Below are 11,254 nucleotides of genomic sequence, written 5' to 3'. Positions count from 1 at the left end.
CTTTTGGGTTTGCGGTGGTGGTTTGGACCTGACTTCTTTCTCTCTGGAACTGCTAGGCATTTAATTGGGCTTAGGGAATACCATGAAGAAGTTGCTCAGATACCAGGTAGCTCCATGAGTCAAGGAAGTGTGGGGACCTCTGTCCTAGGGGGTTGCCAGATCGGCGTTATACAAGCCTGACATTGCTTTCCTATCTCGTGTTTGATATTATTGACTCAGGTAAACTTTGCAGTCTGTGCATCATAATATAGTCGTTAATAAATGAATGCATTGGTTCATTCCCTGAGTAGTTACCGAGCACTAGATCGTGTGCAGGGAAAGTGGGTGAAGGTCAAGAATGAGTCGGAAGCAAGGAGAGGAGGTCAGGATTTGGTTGGAGAGCTGAGAGGGTGCTCGTGCGTGCTTTGGGGGGAAATATGCCGTTCTACCTTAACCTGGGGGCCGTGCATGGCTCCAGTGCCCAGGCACACTGCATGTGTGTCCTTGTGTGAGAAGCATGTGCTAAGGAGGCTCTTCAAGCTTCATTCCCACCCTCTGCCAGACACAGGTGCCCAAGATGCCCTTCTTCCCCCAGGAGGCTCACACTGCAGGGAGAGACGGTGACCAGCCAGGTCTTCCTGGGTAGACCAGCAGCAAACACAGCCCTCCGCTGGAAAGCTGGGCTCTTTCTAAGTGTGTATGCGTGTGTTTTACTAGAGATTGAGCCTGCAGCATTTTACTTCCAAGCTATACCTCCAGCTTTTTTATTTTTGCTTTTTTGTTTGGAAACAGGGTCTCATTGGGTTGCTGAGAGTCTTGCTACATTGCTGAGGCTGTCTTTGAACCTGTGGTCCTCCTGTCTCAGTTTCTCAGGCACTGGGATTACAGGCATGAGCTACCACACCTGGCTTTTTCTGAGCTTTGCTCCTCCAGTGAGCTGCTTACCCCCTTGGAGCCTCCCATTCTCCATCTGCTCCCCATCTGTAGGTCAAGGCCTTGGGTCAAGTGGTTTCCAGGGCCTTCCCCCCTCTCCTTTGTAGCACTTATCTTTTCAAAGCTGTTTGATGGCTGGGTGTGGTGGCGCACGCTTGTAATCTCCGTGCTTGTAATCTCCGTGCTTGGGAGGCAGAGACAGGAGGATCACGCAGGTTCAAAGCCAGCTGCGTGCGCTGGCTTAGGAGGCCCTGTTTCCAAATAAAAATGTAAAAAAAATAGGTCTGGGAGGGTAGCCCAGAGGTAGAAGGGCTTCCAGGAACCCCAGTACCACCAAAAAAACAAAAAAAGCTGTTTGATGCTTTAGTCAGGGCCGCCAGGAACATTCTCTTCCACAGAGGCTCCCTTCTGAGTGTAGTAGGCCATGTCTAACGTGCTGGCTGAGGCTTCAGGACCAGGACCCAACCCCACCCCTGACTGCCGCAGGGAGTCAGTCTCCTTCACAGCTCACCGGGATGGCACCTCTTGGTTTCCTTGGTGTTGTGTTACGGATTGGGAGAATATGGTTTGAGGAAACTGTTCCCCGGGAACCCCTGCGAGGGTCCCGGACACACTTTCCCCCAACCCATAACAAAACCCCAAAACTACCAAAAACAGAAAATTACCGTGGGTTCTTGTCCTAAGCTAAGAATAAATATGCATAGCTTGGACAGTTGCTGAAGATTTAAAGAAGTTTATTAGAAAGATAGAAATACGGAGAATAGAAATACAGCCCCATGCCAAAATGGCTTGGAGGGGTGACTCGAAATGAATACACCAAAGGGCTTACACATGGACCGGACTTTATCCAATCAAGTAGATCTGTCTTTAGAGAAAGGCCTAGTTCTCCTCTCTTAAGATCTGTCTTTAGATAGAGACAGGCCTAGTTCTCCTCTCCTATTGACTGGTTAATTACTTTGAGCTAGGTTAATTTACATTGGAATAGCTGCCTGTTTTAGGCAGAAATCAAGTCCTTTCTTTACCCATGTCTGCTGCCATTTTGATACAACTATTTCGAAATATACCAATTATTTTCTTTTGAAATATATTAATAATCAGAGCTTTCCCAAATCTTCCTAGGCCGTTCCCAATACTGGTACAGTTGCTTGTTGGTTTCCTTGGTGGAGCGAGAATTTTGATTCGGAACTAAAAGGAAAGCAGTGCTGTTGTTAGAGACAGAGTGAGAGAGGACAGGAGTGAACAGTTAGCGCATAGACAGGTATGCTGGGCCTAGACTGTGCTTTCAGATTATAAAACCCTCCCAGAATCCATGTGCAGGCACCGCCAAGCCCGTTATCCTTAACTTTGAGGGTTTTTTTTTTTTTTTTTTTTTTTTTTTTGGTGGTACTGGGGTTCCTGGAAGCCCTTCTACCTCTGGGCTACACTCCTAGACCTATTTTTACATTGTTTTATTTGGAAACAGGGTCTCCGAAGCCAGCGCGTGCGGCTGGCTTCGAACCAGCGTGATCCTCCTGTCTCTGCCTCCCAAGCGCGGGGATTACAAGCGTGCGCCACCACACCCGGCCTACCCAGCCTTTTGTTTATGGGTTCATTTGTTAAACAAGTTGGCATTAGGTGCTCACTGCATGCCAATCTGTGAACTGAGCAGAGAACCTGCCCTTGGGGAAGATAACCAGTGTGAAAAAACATGTCCCGGAGTGAAGTTCTTTGAGAGGGAAGGGAAGGGAGGGGGCCCGGGCTGTTTCAGATGCTGTAGTCAGGCAAAGTGTCTCTGAGATGTTCATCTGAGCAGAAACCTGAATGAATCAGGTCACAGACCCTGGAGGTCACAGAGGCAGAGGCAGGCAGCCTCGACTTGCACAAGGCCCCGTGGCAGGAGGCGGCCACCGTGGCTCGCAGGGAATGGGGAGAGCAGTAAGAAGTGTGGGCAGTGGGAGTGGTATCCAGGGGTGAGATGCCACCAGACTTACAGGTGTGGAAGGAACTTAGATTTTTTTCCTGTGTGACATGAACTTTACTTACTTATTTATTGGTACTAGGAATTGAACCCAGGGGCATTCTACCTCTGAGCTATACCCCAGCCCTATTTTATTTTGAAACAGGGTCTTGCTAAATTGCTGAAGGTCTCACTGAATTGTTGAGGCTAGCCTCAAACCTGTGATCCTCCTGTCTCAACCTCCCAAGTACTGGGATTACAGGCCTGCACCTCTGTGCCTGACAGTGTGAAGCTATTGGGGGTTTTGATCAGAAGGTGGTGTGATCTGATTCCCCTCTTAAAGGGCCCCTCTGGCTGCTCTGTGGAGAGTGGCCGGGGCCATTGCTCCCCAGCATCCCATCAGCACTCACAGGGAGCAAATGTGCTCCCTCCTCTTAGTTGCGCAGTCCGCGTGCACACGTGGCGCTTGGTCTGCGGGCGTCCGGGGTGAGGGACCTGTGCTCCCATGTGAGTTAGAGGAAGGAGGGCAGGACAGGAAGCAGACTGTGGCCTTGTGATGGGCAACGCGGGAGCGTCCTGTGTTGGCACGGTCCCAGCAGAGCCCCCGCTGGCGCTAGTCAGGCTCTGAATATCTGTTGCATCATGATTCTGTGGGACAGGTCTTTCCAGAATCTGTCAAAGCAGGTCCCAAACGCCTCTCAGTCTGTTTTTGTGAATACTCCACAGAAGGCTTGTGGGCTTAACAGAGAGACTGACAGGGTTGGGGAGACAGACAGGACTGGCGCTGAATAAATATTAAAATGTGTTTATAATACTCAGATATAAACAGTATTCTCTGGAGGCGCCAGAGGTGAACTTGCCCTTGAATGTCAGGTGTCAATAAGGATACGGCATGGGGTGTGGCTCGGTAGAGTGCTTTCCTTGCATCTGTAAGGCCCGAGGTTCCATCCTCAGCACTGTAAAGGCCGGGTGGGGGGGGGGGGTAGAATGAGTGGAGATTAACTTCAGCGCTTGGAAAAGTACCTCTGATTAATGAGGAAGCAGAGAACCAAGCTTGAGGGCTGGCTCCCAACAGGCTGTTGAAGGGCGAGACTGAGTCCCAGGCCCTGGGATGCTCTCGTGGCTGGGGCCCGCCCTCGTGGCTTCCTGGAGGCAGTGACGAGGGTGACTGGAAGTGACTTGTGAAGCCCTCTCCCGCCGCCCGAGCTGCTGAGATATGACTCAGGCACTTGTGATGGAGTTGTGGTGAAAGCAATCTGCTTGGTCACAGTGCCATTGCGAAATGGAATGAGGCCAGAGCTGAGCCCCGCCCACCAGGACTGGCCTGAGTGGCCCTCGAGGCTCGGGATCTTTAATTGTTGGCCTGGGTTGATCTGCCTACCTGCTGGGTTTCCAGGTAGATGGGCTAATTGAGCATCTTCAGGGACTAGGCTGGTGAGCTGAGGGTCCCCAAGACCACCTTGGTTCAGCGACTCACAGAACTCAAAAGCTTTTTACTTGGGATTGAGGTTTATTACAGCAAGAGGATGCAGGCTAAAGTCAGCAAAGGACAGGGCATAGAGGGCGCGTCAGGGAGAGGCCAGGCGGGAGTTTCCAGTTGGCTGCTCCCAGTGGAGTCACCCGGACAGCATGCTTAATTGTCCTGGCAACAACGTGTGACAACACTTTATTGTGTGAAAGCGTACCCATACTACCATTCTGTTTCAGCACAGTATTCAATAAGTTACACGAACTGTTCGTATGTCAGTATAGAATAGGCTTTGTGTTCGATGATTTTGTCCAGGTGTAAGCTAATATGTTTTGAGCATGTTTAAGGGAGGCCAGGCTAAACTGTGACCTTTGGTAGGTGTGTATTTAGGTGCACTTTTTACTTAATACTTTTAATTTATGATGGGATTATCAGGACAAGAGCCATCTGTTTTGCTAACCAGGGATGCACCCTGAGCCTTGGAGTCCAGGGTGTTACTGGGAGTCAGTCTCGTAGGCATGGAACACTGACGTCTGGAGGCTTGCCTACTCAGTCTCCAGCACCCCTGAGATGTCAAATCAATGCAGTGATTCAAGGTCCCAGGCACAGAAAGCCAGGTGTCCACCATAAATCTTATTGAGCTATGTTCAAGGGTCAAGGTTTCAGAGATAAACAAACATTTATCAGGCAGGATGTTCTGGAGTTCAGAGGTTGTTTCTCAGGAGCCCTTCAAGGGCTAGCCCTGAAGCGCTGTGGACGGCACAGCCTCTACTGTAACTCAGCAGTTGGGGAAAGGCCTTGCCATAAAGTGAGTGCGCCTCTCGTGTGCCACCAACCCCGTGCCATGTCCTGGTGGTGGGAGGGTGCTCGGCGGCACTGGGAGTCTGAGGCTTCCATCCTTACTGTGCGGCAGACCCAGTCATAGTGGAGCCTTAGCTTGCACTCAGGGTGAAGCCGGGGCTGGAGCCCACACCGCAGCCCATCCAAGTCTGCAGCTGTCTTGGCGGGGGCCTTGCCGAGCTCTGCTGGGCACTGCAGCCCTGGGGGCCAGAGCATCTGATGGGCACCCCCGCCAGCCTCTGGTGCCCCGTTCCTCCCTCCCTGCTGACGTCTGTCCTTTCTCCTGACAGTTTTGTGATCAGCATGGGGGACTCCCACGAAGACACCAGTGCCACCGTGCCTGAGGCAGTAGCCGAAGAAGTGTCTCTTTTCAGTGTGACAGACATGATTCTGTTTTCTCTCATCGTGGGCATCCTAACCTACTGGTTCCTCTTTAGAAAGAAAAAAGAAGAAGTCCCCGAGTTCACCAAAATTTCAACAACGTAAGTGACAGTATTTACCCTCCACTTTGTCCCTCCTCTTGCCTGGGGCTCTCAACACCTCTCTTACCCTTCCCAGGAGCGCCCTTCCTACAGGAAGGTTCCTGTAGATTTGGGTTGAGTCTTGGGTTTAGCCTGTGATATACCGCCTTAAATCTGTCTACTTAATTCCTGACCTTCATACCGCACATTAGAGTTTGTAAGGCCTTTTATGTCTGTTTTTTTAATGTAAAGATTCTAGGATTCAGAGCAGAAAATACCATTTTACTCTGAGATAAAATCAGTGTGGTAGCCGGGCGTGGTGGCGCACGCTTGTCATCCCAGCATTCGGGAGGCTGAGACCGGAGGATCACGGTTCGCGGACAGCCTCAGCTACTCAGTGAGGCCCTCTGCGACTCAGTGAGACCCAGTTTAAAAATAAAGAATAAAAAATAGGGCAGGGGGTGGAGCTTGAAGGTAGAATGCCCCTGGGTTCCATCCCCAGTACTGAAAGAAAAGAAAAAAAAGTGTGGTGCTCAGAGACAGGAAGAGAGCTGCCCAAGGTCATCAGGCAGGAAGTGGCAGAACTGGACCTACAGCTGTTCTGATTCTACTCCAGGCCCAGAGATTCTTCCATGTTGTATGCAGAGAGTTCAGAGAGATGGCGTTTTTCATAGAGTCATAAAATGAGACAGTCACACCTTGACTTTTTTCTTTTATTCTCTTTTTTTTTTTTTTGGTGGTACTGGGGTTCCTGGAAGCCCTTCTACCTCCGGGCTACACTCCCAGACCTATTTTTACATTTTTATTTGGAAACAGGGTCTCCTAAGCCAGCGCGCGGGGCTGGCTTCGAACCTGCGCGATCCTCCTGTTTCTGCCTCCCAAGGGCGGGGATTACAAGCGTGCGCCACCACGCCCGGCCTTTTATTCTCTTTGAATACTGATAGAGAGACACGGTTTGTTACAGATATGTCTTTAATACCTAACATTTGCACATCTCTCTTGTGTGTGTCTGTGGTACTGAGGACTGAACCCAGAGGTGCTCTACCACAGTTCCTGCGGTGTCCTAGCTGACGAGTGTTAACGTCAGAGGATATTTGCGCCAAGCACCATGACAGGCACTAGAAGGACCACAAAGGTGGCGCTGAATTGAAAGAAGCTGAGCAGTCAGGGTATGGAAAGGGGCTTTTAAAATTAATTAGTTAATTAATTTATATATTACAGTACTGGGGATGGGACCCAGGATCATTTTACTTCTGAGCTATACCCCCACCTCTATTTTTTATTCTTTGTTTGAAACAAGGTCTCTCTGCGTTGCAAAGAGTTTTACTAAGTAGCTGAGGCTGACCGCGAACCACGATCCTCCTGTCTCAGCCTCCCAAATGCTAGGATTACAAGTGTGCGCCACCACGCCTGGCTCAGGAAAGGGGCTTTTTAGAATTGGGTTATGAAGTGTTTTGATAAGCATTACTTAACCAGGGCCTTAGGCAGTATGTACGGCCAATGTCTCCTCCCAGAGATCGTGTCATGCCCAGAGCTGGGAGGCTAGGGAGGTGCAGAGCCAGGCTGGGAGACACGGTCTGGGAGCTTTTAGGAAAAAAAGAATTCCCTCTGGATGAGGGATCAGAACCCTGTCCTGTAGGAGAAGGGGCATCAGGTCCTTAAAGTTGGAGCAACACCCAGAGCTGAGAAGGTGTTGTCTGCAGAGGCCAGAAACATGAAGGGCAAATGGACTGACTGGAATCCAGCCTCTCCAGCCAGGGCAGGTACAGGGTGCATTCCTCATGTGGGAAAGTATTTGAGGTGAAAAGTGGAGCATTCGAGATGAAGGAACCAGTGTCCGCGTCCCACTGGCCCTTATCCCATCATCCATAAGGTGGAAGTCGGCCCCTCCCTGGGTGAGGACATGGAGCGTGTGGAGCTGCCTTCCTTCCGTCATTGCTCATTGGTTCTCACCATCAGCACCCTGGCCTTGCGAGGGGAACTTAAAATAAAACTCTAGGCCACGGGAGCGCTCGAGTTCCAATGCATTTGCATTCTGTCAATCTAATTCTCTTTGCTGGAATGCTGAAACTGGGTGTACCTCCTCATAACCATAAGCTTCTAACTTACACGTCCCCATCGCTTGTCCTATCCTGCTGGTGACTGCTGGCCAGGGCTGCACGTGTGCGCTGTCCTGGGGAACCGTTTGTGGCACCATGGTTACGTTCTGGGCCCTGAAGGTGGGTGGGTAAGGTCCAAATGCAGATGCTGCCATGTTAGCCACGTGCTGCTGTCCAGATTACATCTTTCTGTGTCCTCAGCTGCAAAACTGGGTTCTAATAATATGTACCTCAGAAGGTTATGGAAATTAAGGAGTGAATGCCTGGTAGAACCCCTTGCCCAGTTCCTGGCCCACCAGTGGTAAATCCTCAGATCTTATGTATTTCTATTTTTATCCTTATTAATATCATCTCTAGCCTCACAAGAGCCTTTCTGGGAAGGCATTATTAAAGATGAGCAAACAGAGGCACTAGTCATTGAGGAGTTTGCCCCAGGCCACCCGATGTAGAAGTAGCAGAGCTGGCATTTGAAGCCCATTGTGCAAACTCCAGGACCCTGTGTCCCTACTTTGCCATGCCGCCGTTAGCCTCTGAGGGCACTGCCAACTGCCTGCTTCAAAGATGGGCACCCTGGGGCCGGGCGTGGTGGCGCACGCTTGTAATCCCCGCGCTTGGGAGGCAGAGACAGGAGGATCGCGCAGGTTCGAAGCCAGCCATGCTGGTTTAGGAGACCCTGTTTCCAAAAATAAAATAGGTCTGGGAGTGTAGTCCAGAGATAGACGGGCTTCCAGGAACCCCAGTACCACCAAAAAAAAAAAAAAATAAAAAAAAAATGGGCACACTGAAGCTGGGCACGGTCACTCAGCTCACGCCGCGGGTCTTAGACCTGGCCGTCCTCCTGTGAACACCACATCAGTGTCCCTGCTACGTGCATTTTAGTGAGTGCAGGCATTTCTGCCTCAGCCCAGAGCCACTGGAACTGCTAGGCTTAGTGCAAGAAATGAACGTGGCCCAGGCCTGTATCAGAAGTTCTTACCCTGAAATTAATGGTTTGTTTGTTTGTTTATTTTGCAGTGCTGGGGATGGAACCCAGGGGCATTGTACCTCTGAGCTACACCCCCAGCCCGATTTTTTAGTCTATGTATGTATGTATGTATGTATGTATTGGGTACTAGGGGTAGAAGCCAGGGGCATTGTACCTCTTCAGCTATAGCCCCAGCCCTATTTTTTAGTCATTTTATTTTTTGAAACAGTATCACTGAGTTGCAGAGGGCCTCGCCAAGTAGCTGAGGCTGTCCATGAACAGTGATTCTCTGGTCTTAGCCTCCCAAATGCTAGGAGTACAAGCATGTACCACCACACCCAGCTGGAATTTTTTGTTTTGTTTTGTTTTGTTTTTGTGGTACTGGAGGTGGAACCCAGAGGCTTTTCTACTTGTAGGCTATACTCCCAGACCTATTTTATACTTTATTTGGAAACAGGGTCTCACTAAGTTGCTGAGAGCCTCAGTAAGTAGCTGAGGCTGGCTTCGAAGCTGTGTGATCCTCCTGTCTCAGCCTCCCAAGTGCTGGGATTACAAGTGTGCGCCACCATGCCCAGTGTGGAATTGGTGTTTTAAAGTCTTTTAAGACAGTACTTGGGAGGTTGAGACAGGAGGATCATAGATAAAGGACAGCCATAGCAACCTAGCAAGGCTCTCAGCAGCCTAGTGAGACCCTGTTTCAAAAACAAATAACTAAATACAAAATAGGTCTGAGGGTATAGCGCAAAGGTAGAATGCCCCTGGATTAAAAACCCCCAGTACCAAAGTGGTGGGGAGAGGACTGAGGGTGGTAGTGCACCTGTAATCCCAGTACTTGGGAGGCTGAGACAGGAGGATCACAGCTTCCAAGCTAGCCTTAGCAACTGAGATGCTCTCGGCAACTTAGCAAGACTGTTTCTAAATTTAAAAATAAATAAATAAATAAAATAGGACTGGGAGTGTAGCTCAGCAGTAGAGAGCTCCTAGATTCAATCCCTAGCACCAAAAAGTAAAGTCCTTTAAGGCCTTATCCACGTGGGAGGCTGTGTGCTAAGTATGAAACCTCTGGGCATGGATATTTTTAAAAACTGAACTAATGAGCCAGCTAGAGTCTGACTGGCAAGCACTCTTTACAGAGAGGCAGAGGGAATGCCTGTCATCTTCCCCCGGCTTCACCCTGCACTTCTAGGCTCTGGGGGACCCAGAGGGAGCACCAAGTGCTCAGGAAATGCCCCCGGCATGCCGGCCTCTGCAGCCCTGAGTCTAGATACTTCCTTAGAACCTCGGGGGCCAGGTGCTCTCTGCCTCTGCTGACCTTATTTATGGCTGAGGACGATGCCATCTGGGGACCCTCTGGAGCCCTGAGCACCTGCTTTCCAGGCCACATGGGAAGGCGTTTGTCCCCAGGGAACCAGCTGAGGGTTTAATACACTCACAGAGTAGCCTCTGCCCTTAACGTTCTTTCCTGGAAGAGCTCCTGCCCCTGAGCAGCACTGTGTAGCCGGATGCAGTGTACATGGCGTCTGCCCCCCATCTCTGTCAAAAGAGACTGGGCAGATGGGGGATGATTTTGAGAATCTTAGTTAATCCTGGGGCTCGAGCCGGGCATGGTGGCACCTGCTTGTAATCCCAGTACTTGGGAGGCTGAGACAGGAGGATCAGGGTTCGTGGCCAGCCTCAGCTACTTAGTGAGGCCATCTGCAACTTAGTGAGACCCTGTTTCAAAATATCAGGCTAGGGGTGTAGCTTAGAGGTAGAATATGCCTGGGTTCCATTCCCAGCAACAATAAAAAAAAAAAAAAAAAAATCCTGGGGCTCATCAGGCTAGACCAACATTTGTGTCCCAGCCTTACAATGGAATAGTTCCTTAAGGGCAGCCCCTCTGCAGATCACCTGGAGTATGCTTTTTTGGGATCAAAGAAGTTGGAAGAGCCCAGCGCCTGGGAGGGAGGGGCCGTGTCTGACCTCTCAGGATGGAGAGGCTCTGGAGAGATGGTGACATGGGAGCAGGGTGGACATGGAATAGGTTCAGGAAGCCAAGGTGGCGTCCTTAGGCAAGGATGGGCGTTGTTGGGGTGGCAGGCCCCATTTGGAGAGCAGATGATGATAGCGAGCAGCAGAGAGCTGGAAGGGTAGGGCAGAGCTTGACCCCATAGGGCTGAGGCAAAACCCTGGGGCTGCAGAGCAGCACTGGCCCTGATTTCACAATGGTCCCATGCAGGCTGTGGACAGGATGGAGGCAGGTGGGCCATTCCAGGAGGTGGCAATGAAGGGTCCTAAGGGCGCGGTGGACGGCTGGGCTGAGGGCCCTGAACAGGAGGGGGCTGGGGCTGGCTGGGGAGAAGGCCTACGGGTAGGGTTTGAGGAGCCTAGGCAGAGAGGAACCAGGTAGGGCCAGGGATTGAGCTAAATCCAAATTTGTGAGACAGAGCTACTGTTGGAAGCAGTAGGGAATGGCCAGAGAACAGAGACTAGGCAGGATTCGGGTTTTCCCCTTACAGGACATCCCCTGGCTCCAGCACTGTGTGTTGAAAAGAGTCCTTTATTCCCTCGGTGTCACTGTGGGGCTGCGTAAGC

At 50.7% G+C, this 11,254-nt stretch overlaps 1 protein-coding gene across 2 annotated transcripts in view; it reads left to right on the top strand.

The window, feature by feature from the left end:
- Positions 1 to 5,459: 5,459 nt before the first annotated feature.
- Positions 5,460 to 11,254, top strand: part of POR (cytochrome p450 oxidoreductase) — a gene marked incomplete at both ends in the record, with an annotated part of 29,802 nt that continues 24,007 nt past the window's right edge. For both annotated transcript variants that reach the window (XM_080702999.1, XM_080702998.1), the window contains one exon: positions 5,460 to 5,638. In XM_080702999.1, the coding sequence (XP_080559125.1) occupies positions 5,460 to 5,638 (179 nt within the window). The remainder of the gene's footprint in view (positions 5,639 to 11,254) is intronic.

This window comes from Muscardinus avellanarius, assembly GCF_963383645.1.
Source record: "Muscardinus avellanarius genome assembly, chromosome: 10".
In the NCBI taxonomy this organism is placed as follows: domain Eukaryota; kingdom Metazoa; phylum Chordata; class Mammalia; order Rodentia; family Gliridae; genus Muscardinus; species Muscardinus avellanarius.
Note: the sequence above shows the minus strand (reverse complement) of the source record. Positions and strands in the feature narration are given on the sequence as shown.